The sequence below is a fragment of the Lacerta agilis genome, chromosome 17 (assembly GCF_009819535.1).
Source record: "Lacerta agilis isolate rLacAgi1 chromosome 17, rLacAgi1.pri, whole genome shotgun sequence".
NCBI lineage: Eukaryota > Metazoa > Chordata > Lepidosauria > Squamata > Lacertidae > Lacerta > Lacerta agilis.
In genome coordinates this window covers 31,125,280-31,139,881 of record NC_046328.1, presented here as the reverse complement: position 1 = coordinate 31,139,881, position 14,602 = coordinate 31,125,280, and the positions used below count along the sequence as shown (strand labels likewise).

The following is a 14,602-nucleotide window of genomic DNA, read 5'->3' as shown; positions in this document are numbered from 1 at the left end:
TCAAAGGGGTGGTTTTCATAAGGACCACAACAGGTGTGGAAAGGGTTGAACTCTCCATCTGCTGTGGCCCTGATTATTATCAAGTGCCCCAATTGATGCTATTTGCATTTAAGACAATAACAGCAAGCCAGCACACTGGATGCAAATACACATTTAACATCACATCTTGCTTGCCCCTAGAAATGCTTGTAAGGAAAAAGAAAAAGAAAACCTTTTGGAGCAGCACTATAATCTCTATCTGTTACTGCTATTCAGAGACTGTGCATAAGATGAGTTATTTCCACTATGCTAACACATATATCTGCCTGACCAGCAGCTTAATTTTAGCACATATTCTGTTAAAGTGATCCATTTATTTATTCGATATAAAAATTCTGTCAATGTTCTACTTCTGCCTGTGTCTCCATCTGTTCACGAAGATCCACAAATACCATTTGGACACAATTTCAGATGCAGTGTTCAGAACTGGGCTCTATCAATACTTGACATCCTGATCATATGCATATTGTTTCAGTCTGAATCAAAGTTGAAATAGTAACAAACTATCTAAATATCACCTCCTGGCAAATAGAAGGGGAAGAAATGGAGGCAATGAGAGATTTTACTTTCTTGGGCTCCATGATCACTGCAGATGGTGACAGCAGTCACGAAATTAAAAGACGCCTGCTTCTTGGGAGAAAAGCAATGACAAACCTAGATAGCATCTTAAAAAGCAGAGACATCACCTTGCCGACAAAGGTCCGTATAGTTAAAGCTATAGTTTTCCCAGTAGTGATGTATGGAAGGGGGAGCTGGACCATAAAGAAGGCTGATCGCCAAAGAATTGATGCTTTTGAATTATGGTGCTGGAGGAGGCTCTTTAGAGTCCCATGGACTGCAAGAAGATCAAACCTATCCATTCTGATCCATTTCCCCTGATGTTGGGAAAGATAGAGGGCACAAGGAGAAGGAGACGACAGAGGACGAGATGGTTGGACAGTGTTCTCGAAGCTACTAACATGAGTTTGGCCAAACTACGAGAGGCAGTGGAGGATAGGCGTGCCTGGCGTGCTCTGGTCCATGGGGTCACGAAGAGTCGGACACAACTGAACAACAACAACAAGGCTTGTTCCATACAATGTCAGTCTGGCATATAATCATTATTACAAGTTGAGTATCCCTTTGTCTAAAATACATGCACATGTAGAGTTTATGGGTTTTTTTCAATAAAAAACTGTAACATTGAAAACTTTGTTATTGTGTTTTATTTTTACTTTTAAGACTGCAAATGTTTGGACAACTGTAGGAGTTTTTTCTAACTAAAAACCTCGATATTCAGGTTTAATTGCAGTGTTGGCACTTTGAAATAAAAAAGTTGGTTTTCCGCTGCAGTTTGGGCACTCGGGCTCAAAAAGGTTCGCCATCACTGATCTAGTCCAACCCATGGCAATGCAGAAAAATGTCAGTCCCATATGGGGATCGAACTTGCAACCTTGGTATTATCAGCATCACGCTCTAACCAACTGAGCTATCCAATGGCCTCTGCATGTGTGTGCTGAGTTGTGCAGGGGGGACGGGGGGAGTTGTACAAAGAGATGCTCCTTTTGGTAATACACAAAAAAAGCAGGTGGAAGCTAAGAATGTTGACTCTGACACACCAAGGCCCCCCCTCTGCTCTGTACATTTAAAGCATCACCATATCACTTCAAACACTCATGGCTCCCCCACAAATCCTGGGAACTATAGTTCATTAAGGGTGCTGAGATCTGTTAGGAGGCGCCCTGCTCCTCTCCCAGAGCTACACTTCCCCAAATGGTTTAATGACCCACCCCTGTTCCCAGGCGACGTTGAAATTGTAGCTCTTTGAAAGGAATAGGGGTTGGGTCGGGGGGCAAAATGAAAGCAAATTTTAGTCAGGGGCCGGGTGCAAAAGAGGGCTGGGGAGGGGTGTGGCCTGGAGAGAAAGGGTGTGGCCTGGGGAGTGTTTCAAGGGCCAGATAGAAAGGACTGGAGGGCTGCATCCCAACCCCCCCCCCCGGCTTTAAGTTCACCACCCCTATATTATGGTAAAGGAAAGGCACACTCAGAGAAAATTTTCCTTTCCTTTAATGTTACCTAGTGTGAAAATCTTCTCATGCACAATACTGTAGTAGCACTGGAAGTGCAATCCTCATTTGTGTGGGGGCTGAGCAGCAGTTACTCAGAAGTAAGGCAAAAGCCTTCTGTGCTTATCCATCAACATCAGTAGCAAGGTTAGGGGTGAGAAGTCAGAGCCTTTTCTGTGGCTGCTCCCACGTTGTGGAATTCCCTCCTGAGAGAAGCCAGACTGGCTCTCTCCTTGTTATCCCTTCTATAGGTAGTATAAAACCTTCCTGTACAGACCAGCCCTTGAAAATTAAGGCCACTGGCTCCAAATGCGTTCTGATGTGTTGTAATTATAGCTTTTCTCTATCTATTTTTAATTGAATTTGTATGCCACCCTATACCAGTAGATCTCAGGGCGGTTCACAACCTAAAATCACAATATAAAAAACACAAGATATGTAATAAAAACAATGACAACCCAATAATCTCCTTCTGCAACACATTTTAAAAGGGCATCAGATGTCAAACAGCTTATTTTGCTTTTTTTTTTTACTTTGTATAAGGTTGTGTGCAAATGTTGGAAGCCACCTTGAATCCTGGGGATAAGAGGCCAGATCTAAACAAACAACAACAACAAGGGCTTTTTCTGGGGGTACTCAAGGGTACGCAGTACCAGCACTTCCCCCCAAAGGTTAAAAGTGTGGCACTTACTGTAACAATTTCACGGTGAGAACTGGCACCTTTGGGGGGAGCCATGAACTTTTAAAGTTGCGTGTTGCTACAAGCACGCCACTTTGGTGGAAGAAGTCTGTCTGCGATCCTAGTTCCCCTTCCCCGAGAAAGCAAGCCTGCCTCTCCAAACTCAGTGGGGCTTACTCCTGGGTAGACCGTGGCTAGGAAAAGCGCGCTGTTTGAAGCCTTCGTGCGGGTACTCCCGAGTCAAACACGCCCCTAAGGCTCGGGTTCAAGAGAAAGTCGAGGGGAAAGCCAGCTCCCCCTTCGCCATCGAACGCAGAACCGGGTTGAATTTCCGCGCTGCGATCGGGGCCGTTTTTCCGCTGCGCCCGAAGCGCAGAGCGCACGTTTTTGCGCGCAGAGACTGTCTGGACGGAATCGGAGTGACTTCTCTTTTCTACACCCCTCCACCTCCTCTGAGCGTGTTGTTCCGGGTCGGAAGGGCTGCAACATGGCGGCGCCCATGGAGCTGTACTGCTGGGCTGGCGGCTGGGGGTTGCCGTCGGTGGATCCCGACTGCCTGGCCGTTTTGGTGAGCCTTGGAGAGCGTGCGGCGTCGAGCAGGGGACCCCCCCTCCCCAAACGGGGGCGCCGCAGGGTCTCCCCAAAAGCTTTGCCCTTTGGGACGCAGCCTCTGCCTCCTCCCTGGCATAGTGGGGAGGATTTGGGGAAAGACGAGTGGCCACGCCTTTACCTCCTGGCTGCTCTTCGCCCTTTCCCTGGGCCAACTTCAGTCCCCAGCGCTGCTCCGGTGCTTTTTAGCAGGCAGAAAGTCGGCAGCGTTGGAGTTTAGGCTTAAGCAAAGCAGGTTATTATAAGAAGCAAAGCGCCCAAGGTGACGGTTTCCACCCCCCTCCCCGCCTTTTTAAAACTAAGGAGCAGGGCCAGTTTAAGAAAACAAAAGTTTGGCAAGCAAACCTGCAATTCTCAGAGGGTTGTTAACATTTTAAAGGAATATGTAACCCTTAAACTTTATCGCTTTTCTTCATGACCTTCTACCATATGGTAAAAGGTATTTTAGCTAATTACAGTATGGGCCAGTGCTGTGTTTATAGCTGTGATTTAGTCACTGGCTTTGGGTTTATTTTCCCCCTGGGGTGAGTTGTTTGTAGCCTCCCCCTTGCAATCATTATTTTAAAAAGTTTCTTTTTAATCTGCTGATTTGACAGATTCACGGAGGCTAAGACTTATTAGGGGCTACTGCCAAACCAGTTAGGCCTACCACCTTAGACACAACAGTTATTGGAAACCACAAGTGGAGAGACAGCTGCTGTTGCACCCGGGTCCAGCTTGTGGGCTTCCCATTGGGGCAACCGGTTGCCCTTAGTGACAGCTAGATGGGCCATTGGGCAGATTGGTCATGGGTTCCCCCAAAGAATTCTGGGAGCTGTAGTTTGTTAAGGGTGCTCAGAGTTGTTAGGAGACCCCTGTTCTCCTCACGGAGCTGTAATTCCCAGAGTTCCCCAGAGAGAGGGGTTGATTGTTAAACCACTCTGGGAATTGTAGTTCCAGAATAGGTGTCTCCTCCAAACAATTCTCTTCATCCCTTAACAATCCCTGAACAAACTACAGCTCCCAGAATTCTTTGGTGCGGGAGGGGGGAAGCCATGACTATGTAAAGGGGTATCATAGCACTTTGAATGTGTTGTGTGAATTAGGGTTGGGAAGACCGGCGTTCAGCCATGGAGCTCACTGTGTGTGGGCTTGGTCACTTACTCCTTCATAGCCTTTCCTACCTCACAAGGTTGTTGTAGGGGGGGAGAGGGGATTTTATAAGCCACACTGAGCTCCTTGAGGGAATGTAATAAATAAATACACAAATCTCAGCTTGTTTCCCCTCCCCTTCTTTCCAGACTTACGCCCGTTTCACAGGTGCACCCCTCAAGGTTCACAAAATCACAAATCCTTGGCGAAGCCCCTCAGGTAAGATTTTCGTGGGAAGCGTGGAAATTGAGGGACATCTGCCTCCTCCTTTCTGCACAGGTGCTTGGTACCGTAGTTAAAGTTTCAGAACACCAGTACCTGGAAATCACAGGAGGGGAGAGGGCTCTTGTGCTCGGGTGCTGCTTGTGGGTTTTTCTGAGAGACACCTGTGAGAACAGGATGCTGGACTAGATGGGCCATTGGGCAAATCTTATTCTTCGTTTTACTTTTTTATTAGAGCACACGACATGCAAGCATTACACAAAATGAAAATCAAAAATAATAAAACAACGGCAAACATTCAGAGAAATGTCTTTAAAGGCACTAACAAAGTTATATACCAAAACGATCACAATTTTAACAGACACGAAACGATGCATCACAACATATATTGGCTTGGATTGTTGACTGCAAAGAGAGAGATTTTGTATCTACAGCAATTTTGATCTACAGGAGTTTATATGAAGGCGGGAGGAAGGAGCAAAAAATAATTAAAATATGTGCTTCGTGCACACCAAACTGTGCAGTAGACGATGGGTACTGCTGTCCCACACATGCCTCATTATTTGTGTAATTCGGGTCGCCCCAGATTGCATAAAAATTGTTGCGTTTCTTTTGGCCTCTTGCTCCTTTTAATTTTTGTGTCGGTTTTTCCAATAATGCTGTTCGCCCAATTGCATTATGACATTGGTCCATATTGAATAATTGCAATGATCTCCATGTCCTGGCAATGGTTGTTCTTGCAGCGGTTAACAGATGTGTTATGACTTCTTTTATTTCTGATTTGCAACATAAACAAATTAAGGAGAACCAGCCCTGGGGCCATGGACACTGTGTCTGCCTTGTGATCAAAGGTTATCAGTTCCCCATAACATTTCCTTTTTGGGACACTCCCTGATTCAGTGGGTCACTTGTGGAGGGCTTCGGGGCTGAAACCCAGCGCTCCTAACTGTGCCTGGAAAGCAACCCAGTAACCTGCCCCTGTTGTCTATTTGCAGGGACCCTCCCAGCCCTGAAGACAAAAGATGAAGGCATAATCTCAGACACTCAGCAGATCATCACCCACCTCAGGAAACAGGTATCTCCCTTACAGCCTCCTTGGGATCGCCTCTGGGGCAATCATGGTGGGGTGGGGGCAGAGGTAGGGAGTCGTCCCCCCCCCCCCAGTTCTGAAATCACAGTTGCCCAACCTCTCTAGCAGTGAGGGACATCCAAGGCCCTTTTAAAATGTGTTGGGGAGGGGTTATTGGGTTGTTGTTGTTTTTTTGTGAGATTTTGTTGTAACCGCACTGAGACCTGCGGATATACAGCGGGTGGCACTGTGGGTTAAACCACAGAGCCTAGGACTTGCCGATCAGAAGGTTGGCGGTTTGAATCCCCGCAATGGGGTGAGCTCCCGTTGCTCGGTCCCAGCTCCTGCCAACCCAGCAGTTCGAAAGCACGCCTAAAAGTGCCAGTAGGTACCGCTCCGGCGGGAAGGTAAATGGTGTTTCCGTGCGCTGCTCTGGTTCGCCAGAAGCGGCTTAGTCATGCTGGCCACATGACCCGGAAGCTGTCTGTGGACAAACGCCGGCTCCCTCAGCCAATAAAGCGAGAGGAGCGCCACAACCCCAGAGTCGACTACGACTGGACCTAATGGTCAGGGGTCCCTTTACCTTTACACAAATTTAATTAAACAAACAAACACTGTCCTGTGATCTTTTGATAAAGGGTGGTATAAGAACAACAACAACCTGATAATAATTTGATGGTAATTAAAAAATTTAATAATAATAAAAACACCACCACATGAGCCCAAATGTGCCAGCAGCACCCCCTCCCCATGCCAGATCCTGAGGGAGCTGTGGGGGACCTTCGTCCTTGCCCTGATCCTCTCTCCCTCCCACCCTGCAGAAATTCAACGCAGACTACGACCTCTCTGCTCGGCAGGGGGCCGACACACTCGCCTTTGTGTCCCTGTTGCAGGAGAAGCTCCTGCCTGTGCTGGTGAGTCGGGGCAGGCGGGAGAAGTTGCTGCGTCGATCGGGGGCCTCCAACCACCCTACACCCCAGACTTGTGGGGTCGGGGCCCAAACAGGCTGTCGCTGCTCTGTTTGTGACTGACGGGTCTGACTTTCCCTTTCATGCAGGAAAGGGAAGCCGAGTTTGAATGAATAAAAGCGACAGATTATGCAGCCACACAAAAAAACACCCCTACTTCTCCTCCTCGCATAGTTGAACTGTGGAACTCACTGCCACAGGAGGTAGTGATGGCCAAAAAGAGGACTGCAGAAATTCACAGAGGGCAAGACTCAGTGGCTGCTAGCAATAATGGCTATTCTTTGCCTGAATGGCTGGAGGGAGTAATAATTCTGAATACAGTGGTACCTCTGGTTGCGAACGGGATCCATTCCGGAGGCCCATTTGCAGCATGAAAAGAGCGCAAACTGAAGCGCCGTATCTGCGCACGCACAAAGCGCGATTTAGTGTTTCTGCGCGTGCGCCAAAACCCGGAAGTAACCCATTCCGGTACTTCCGGGTTTGGTGTGTTTGTAACTTGTAGCGAACGCAACCCGCAGTGAACGCAACCAGAGGTATGACTGTACAAGTTGCTGGAAGCCACAAGACAGGAGAGTGAAGTTTGACTTCCTTCCCCCTCTTTCTGCGGTTCCTTAGATTTATTTTTTAACATCTTCTGCATATCCAAATTCATTTAATTGGCTCATTTAATTATCTACTTTAAATAGATAATTTAAAGCCACTCTGGGTGGCTTCCAACAGAATATTAAAATACAACAATCTGTTAAACAAAAGCTTCCCTAAGCAGGGCCGCCTTCAGTTGTCTTTTAAAAGTAAAACTAAAATAGTTGCTTATTGCCTTGACATCTGGTGGGAGGGCGTTCCACAGGGCGGGCGCCACTACCGAGAAGGCCCTCTGCCTGGTTCCCTGTATCTTGGCTTCTCGCAGCGAGGGAACCGCCAGAAGGCCCTCGGCACTGGACCTCAGTGTCCAGGTAGATCGATAGGGGTGGAGACGCTCCTTCAGATATACTGGACCGAGGCCGTTTAGGGCTTTCAAGGTCAGCACCAACACTTTGAATTGTGCTCGGAAACGTATAGGTCTTTCTAGACTGGTGTTACGTGGTCTCGGCGGCCGCTCCCAGTCACCAGTCTAGCTGCCAGTCTGCATGAAGCTCACTGGGTGACATTGGGCCAGCCTCTGCCCCTCAGCCCAACCTACCTCACAGGGTTGTTGTGGGGAGAGAACTGAGGGGTGGGGAGAGCAAGGAGGGATATAAATGCAGCAAACAACAAAGAAATGGAGGAGCTGTTATCCCATCAGGCTTCCTTTTTCCCCTGACAGATCCACACGTTCTGGGTGGATGCCAAAAACTATGTGGAGCACACCCGGAAGTGGTACGGGGAGGCCATCCCCTTCCCGCTGAACTTCTTCCTCCCGGGCCGCATGCAGAAGCGGCAGCTGGAGCGGCTGCAGATGGTCTGCGGGGAAAACTGCCTGGACAACGAAGAGGAGCTGGAGAAGGAGGTCAGTGGGAGCAGAATGAGGCCGAAACAAGCACGTGCAGCGACAGCAGGGTGGTGGAGAACTTCAGAGGCGGCCCTCCCGCCCTCTCCCCCTGGCCCTCGGAACTCTTCCAAGGCCCCGCCTCCTTTCCTCAGGGCCACACCCCTCAGCTGGCCCCCGATTCGCACTCCCTAGGGCGGTCCTTGAACTCTTGCTTGCCTGGACAGAGGGTCTTTTCCACAGGCCAAAGAAGCAGGTGGTTCTTAGCGGGGTAAGGTGTCTGGGGGGTAGGGGTAGGGGTAGGGAACCTAAGGCCCGGGGGCCGGATCTGGCCCTATCGCCTTCTAAATCCGGCCCGCGGATGGTCCAGGAATCAGCGTGTTTTTACATGAGTAGAATGTGTCCTTTTATTTAAAATGCGTCCTCTGGGTTATTTGTGGGTCATAGGAATCCGTTCATTTTTTTTTTTTTTTTTCAAAATATAGTCGGCCCCCAACACGGTCTGAGGGACGGTGGACCGGCCCCCTGCTGAAAAAGGTTGCTGACCCCTGGGTTAGGCGTCAAGGGGCAGTGCTTGGGAATGGCAGGGGGTCGCAGCCTGACAACGTTTTTCTCTCCCTGTGCCCCACAGCTGTACCGGGAAGCCCGCGAGTGCCTGACGCTGCTGTCCCAACGCCTTGGCAGGCAGAAGTTCTTTTTCGGAGATTCGTAAGTTCGCCGTTTGTGAGCGGAAGTACAGGCTCCCGTGAGAGCGTGCAAAGTCCCCTTAGGAATTGGAATCCCTGCAGTTCTTTAATGTCTCCTTATTCTGCCGTGAGTGGGAACACACTCTGCCCATGCTTGGAGGCACTGTCTTTTTTCACATTAATTTAGCCAAACAATGGCGACGCTTGGCATTTATTTACTGCGGGGGTAGCCAACTCTCAAGTGACTGCGATCTACTTTCAGGATTAAAAAATGGCAAGGGTTCAGCTCAAAGTTGTTGAACTTTTTTGGGGGTTAAAAAAAAGCTTTTTGAGGGGGAACTTCCATTTTTGGGGGGGGGGGTTTAAAGGCAAGAGACAAAGGGGTAAAGTCACTCACAAAAAGATCTCTATGGATGAAAACAGCAGCACAGGGAAAGCTCCATCTTCCCTTCCAGAGATCATACAACAATGGAGGGTGGGGCAAGGGGGCAGGGCAGGAGTCAGTTTTAGCAACGCTAAGGAAAGGGAGCCAGAGATCGACCGTGATCTACCAAAACCTCATGGGGATCTACCAGTAGATCGCAATCGACCTGTTGGACATCCCTGATTTACGGCATTTATAGGCAACCTTTTCCTCCAAGGAGCTCAAGGTGGCACATGACAATAATAATACATTTGTACCTTGGAAGTCGAACGGAATCCATTCCGGAGGTCCGTTCGACTTCCAAAACGTTTGGAAACCAAAGCGCATCTTCTGATTGGCTGCAGGAGGTTCCTGCAGCCAATTGGAAGCCGTGGAAGCCCCACTAGACGTTCGGGTTCCAAAGAACGTTCACAAACTGGAACATTCGCTTCCGGGTTTGCGGCGTTTGGGAGCCAAAACGTTCGACTTGCAAGGCGTTCGGGATCTAAGGTATGACTAATAATAATAATAATAATAATTTATTACTTATATGGTTCTCTTTCCCTCCTCATTTAATCCCCATTTAATCTCTTCATTGTGCAGCATTTTGGTAAGTTTGGGCTGTGAAGTGGTTTGTAAACCTGCAGACAGACCAGTGTGTAGGCCACAGGATTTGAACCCTGGACTCCCAAGTCCAGCACACTGCTGACAGGAGAGGGTTAGCCTTCGCCTATTGCCCTGCTGGGGATTCCCTCACCTCTTCTGTTCCTTCCTTCCTTCTTTCTTTCTTTCTTTCTTTCTTTCTTTCTTTCTTTCTTTCCTCCCTCCTCTTTTCAGGCCTGCCTCCCTGGACGCCATTGTCTTCAGCCACTTGGCCCCACTCCTGAAAGCCAAACTGCCCAACGGGAAATTCCAGCAGCACCTCAAGTCCCTCCCAAACCTCTGCAATTATTGCACGTCCATCTTAAGTCTCTACTTCCCCTGGGATGAAGGTGGGTGCTTGGTTCTGCTGTCGCCTGAGAGGGGGGAGCGAGAAAGGGACGCAGGGTGGGAGAGGAGGAAGGAACCACAGCAAACCCCAGGCGGCCGGGGGCAAATGGGCAAAAGATCAAGATGGCACTGGAAAATTCATTATTTATAATTACCAATAATGCAACAGTTTTAAGAATAATGTTATTATTTGTACCCAGCTCATCTGGCTAGGTTGCCCCAGCCACTCTGGGCGTCTTCCAACAAATATAAAAGCATAATAAAACATTGAACATTAAAAACCTCCCTATACAGGGCCACCTTCAAGTGTATTTGAAAAGTCAAATAGTTGTTTATTTCCTTGATGGGAGGGCCTTCCACGGGGCGGGTGCCACTACTGAGAAGGCCCTCTGCCTGGTTCCCTGTCAACTTCATTTCTTGCAGCGAGGGATATATATTGCATTTATATCTTACCTTCTCCAGTGAGCTCAATGTGGCGTACATGGTTCTCTGCCCCATTTCCTATTTAATCCCCACAACAACCCTGTGAGGTAAGGTTAGGCTGGGAGGCAACCAGCGACTTTTCACGGTCGGGGTGGGGATTTGAACCCTGTTCTCTCCTAGTCTGACACTCTAACCATTACGCTGGCAAATCTGGCATCCTAATTCCATTGACTGATTTCTTATGTAATGCATTATTTTAGCAATTTAGGCTTGTTTCTTAGTTTCCACCCATAAGGAGACACATTGAAATGAATGGCCCTTAAGTTGGTCATGCGCATTAACTTCAGCAGGTCTGATCTTGAGGACGGCCAGCAGGAGGGCTTATTTTCAACAACATTTATATACCAATATTTCTTTTTTTAAAAAAAATAACAACCCCCCCTCGACGTGGTTTGCAGCGCCCCAATCAGATGGGTGTCGTATAAAGAATAATAATAATAATAAATAAAATTATTATCAAGAAAAGACAGGCTAAAAGCAGGTGTTGAAAATATTCCAAGCAGTTATTTTAAAACCAATGGTAGCTTAAAAAGAAATAAAATGATTTCTGCATGTCTGGATAACTTGCCTAAGCAAAAATGTTTTAATCAGGTACTGAAACCAGAATGGCGTGTTGGTAACTTGCTGGGAGGGAAGGAAGGCCCATGGGAAATAGGATTTCACCCCCTTCTTCTCATATCTAGGGAGAACCTCCAGTTGCTTTTGGACTCCAACTCCCATCAGCCCTGGCCAGCGATGGTGGGGGTTGTAGTACCAGAATGTTCTCTGCCTCCCAGCGGCCAGGGATGATGGGAGCTGGAGTCTAGCCGCGTCTGGGCAGCGCCACCTTCCCCAGCCCTGCTCTGACCGATGAGTCGCCTCAGCCGCCACACCTCCGCCATCTTGCCTACGTCACGTTGCGATTCTTCCCCCTGATGGCCGCGCCGGTTCTCTCCCTCAGGCGACCCACCGCCCAGCGCCCCCAAGGCAGCCGCTGGGGACGGGAGCGACGGTGAGGAGGAGCCGCACAAGCGCCGCAACCAGGTCCTGTCGGTGCTGGTGGGCCTGCTGGCGATGGTCGGCTACGCTCTCCTCACTGGCATCGTCTCGGTCCAGAAGCAGCAGCCCCGGCATGGCGGCCCTCGCGCCATCGCCCTCGAGGAGGAAGAAGAGGAGGAAGAGGAGTGAGCTCCAGGGACCTGCTCTGCGTTCTCCAAACGGACCGTTGTTTTTGTACCTCGCTGGACCCAGACCGTCCCTGTCGCCCCCTCAGACTCTACCCTCTCGTTCATTCCAGAATCATTGGGGGGGGGACGGACCCAGTCGGGCCCAATAAACCTCTGTGATCCAACCTCTGCCAGACAACTTTCTTTCACCCTGCGTCGCCAACCTCTAAGTCGGATCGGAACCTGTTTTTTGTGGGGAGACGGCCGTCGAAAGGGTCCGGACTGGCCTTTCCTCCCCATGAAATTCGAGATCCGGGAAGTTCCCAAACTGTGGTTCATCGACCCTCGGCGGCCTTTAAAGCTTCGCTGAGGTAGTCCGTGGCATTAAATATCCTTATTGAGGGTTTTTTAAAAAATAAAATAAAAATAAGAATTGTTGCTTCTTTTCCTTCTTAGATTGCATTTTTTTATTGCGTTGCAATTTGAATTCCATAGAATGTGAGTGGTAATGCAATAGAATATCAGTGTAAGAAATAGAAAAGCAATAAAATGCAATTTTAAAATGCAACGTTTAGCACATCGACAGGAGGCAAAAAAAAAAAAAGCCAACTGCTGAGACCATCTGTGATTTTCAAGTGAGGGGAGGAGAAATTTGGGAACTACTGCTCTAGATGTTGCTACACGGCAACTGCCATTATCCCTAGCTGTTGGCCACGTTGAATGGGACGGGCGGATTCTGCATCCCGTAGTGCAGGACAAGACCTTTCTTAGGTCGGCCTTGAATCGGGGGGCACCACCGATTTTCACTGGGTGACTCCACCAGCATAAAAAAACATAAGAGCTCCGCTGGATCAGGCCAAAGGCCCACCAAGTCGGTAAAGCATAAAGTCACAAGAGTTGGAAGGGACCCCGAGGGTCATCCAGTCTGACCCCCTGCAATGCAGGAATCTTAAATAAGCATCCGTGACAGATGGCCACCCGACCTCTGCTTTAAAACCTCCAAGGAAGGAGAGTCCACCACCTCCCGAGGGACACCGTTCCACTGTCAAACAGCTCTTGCTGTCGGGAATTTTTTCCCTGATACTTGGTCAAAATCTCCTTTGCTGTAACTTGAAGCTGGAGAAAACAAGCTTGCTCCATCTTCCATGTGGCAGCAGCCCTTGAGATATTTGAAGAGGAGGCTAGCCTTTCTCCTTTCAGTCCCCTCTTTCCCTGGCTGAACATGCCCAACTCCATCAACTGCTCCTCGTAAGACTTGGGTTTCCAGAAACTCAGGCTTCTTGGTTGCCCTCCTCTGCACACCTTCCAGCTTGTCAACATCCTTCCTAAATTGTGGTGCCGTATTCCAGGTGTGTGGTCTGACCAAGGCAGGATAGAGACACTTAATCTTATGAGACTAATAATAATAATAATAATAATAATAATAATAATAATAATAATTTATTTATACCCCGCCCATCTGGCTGCGTTTCCCCAGCCACTCTGGGTGGCTTCCAGCAGAATATTAAAATACAATAATCTATTAAACAAAAGCTTCCCTAAGCAGGGCCGCCTTCAGTTGTCTTTTGAAAGTAAAAGTAAACTAGTTGCCAGTGTGGTGTAGTGGTTAAGAGCGGTAGACTCGTAATCTGGTGAACCGGGTTCGCGTCTCCACTCCTCCACATGCAGCTGCTGGGTGACCTTGGGCTAGTCACACTTCTCTGAAGTCTCTCAGCCCCACTCACCTCACAGAGTGTTTGTTGTGGGGGAGGAAGGGAAAGGAGAATGTGAGCCGCTTTGAGACTCCTTCGGGTAGTGAAAAGCGGGATATCAAATCCAAACTCTTCTTCTTCTTCTTCTTATTGCCTTGACATCTGCTGGGAGGATGTTCCACAGGGCAGGTGCCACTACCAAGAAGGCCCTCTGCCTGGTTCCCTGTAGCATCACTTCTCGCATGGAGGGAACCGCCAGAAGGCCCTCGGAGCTGGACCTCAGTGTCCAGGCTGGACGATGGGGGTGGAGACGCTCCGTCAGGTATACAGGACCAAGGCCGTTTAGGGCTTTAAAGGTCAGCACTCAGGGTGGCGGGTTCAAGCCCACATTGGGCAAAGAAGATGCCTGCATTTCAGTAGGTTGGACAGCATAACCCTCGTGGCCCTTCCAGTTCTGTGATACTAAGTCCAGCGTCCTGTTCTCACCTTGGCCAACCAGGTGCCTTTGGGAAACTCGCAAGCAGGACTCGGGCACAAGAGCATTCTGCCTTTCTGTGGTTCCCATCAGCTGGGAATCAAGCACTGCTGTCTCCAACCAGGTATTTCCTTCCTCCCCTCTCCCCCCCCCAAGCTGGCGAGGGCTGATGGGCAGTAGTATAGCAGCAAATTCAGAACTTCATGATAGCCACAGCCACGCCCCATTCTAAGATTATAAAACCTTCAAATATTATGCAGTATTATCTTGCACATTAATAACAGGTATGAGTGCATTGCATCGATCTAGTCAGGTCTCCATGCTGCAGAAATGGTAATGGGTTTTCGACCCCCTGCAACCCCACACCACTGCGCCCTTGCCTGCGCCTTTTCAAGGCTCTCTGGTGGCTTAATGGAACCTCCATGTGCAAAAGCAGCTTACCTGTAAATACTGCATTGCTCTGAATGTAGGCCGCTCTCCACCCCCCCAAAAAAAACTCCAG

General features: G+C 48.9%; 1 protein-coding gene across 1 annotated transcript; it reads left to right on the top strand.

The window, feature by feature from the left end:
• Nucleotides 1–3,196: 3,196 nt before the first annotated feature.
• Nucleotides 3,197–12,119, top strand: MTX1 (metaxin 1). Its single transcript, XM_033174817.1, has 8 exons — nucleotides 3,197–3,331; nucleotides 4,653–4,722; nucleotides 5,721–5,800; nucleotides 6,616–6,708; nucleotides 8,066–8,248; nucleotides 8,859–8,935; nucleotides 10,154–10,308; nucleotides 11,730–12,119. Exons 1-8 carry the CDS (start codon nucleotides 3,251–3,253, stop codon nucleotides 11,954–11,956), a joined length of 966 nt encoding a protein of 321 aa, XP_033030708.1. The 5' UTR covers nucleotides 3,197–3,250; the 3' UTR covers nucleotides 11,957–12,119.
• The last annotated feature ends 2,483 nt before the right edge of the window (nucleotides 12,120–14,602 follow it).

Excerpts from the sequence above, each read along its gene's own strand:
- MTX1 (XM_033174817.1), top strand. The coding sequence starts at position 3,251 with ATGGCGGCGCCCATGGAGCTGTACTGCTGGGCTGGCGGCTGGGGGTTG. Across the intron at positions 6,709-8,065 it reads AGAAGCTCCTGCCTGTGCTG|ATCCACACGTTCTGGGTGGA; the intron begins GTGAGTCGGGGC and ends TTCCCCTGACAG. Across the intron at positions 8,249-8,858 it reads AAGAGGAGCTGGAGAAGGAG|CTGTACCGGGAAGCCCGCGA; the intron begins GTCAGTGGGAGC and ends TGTGCCCCACAG.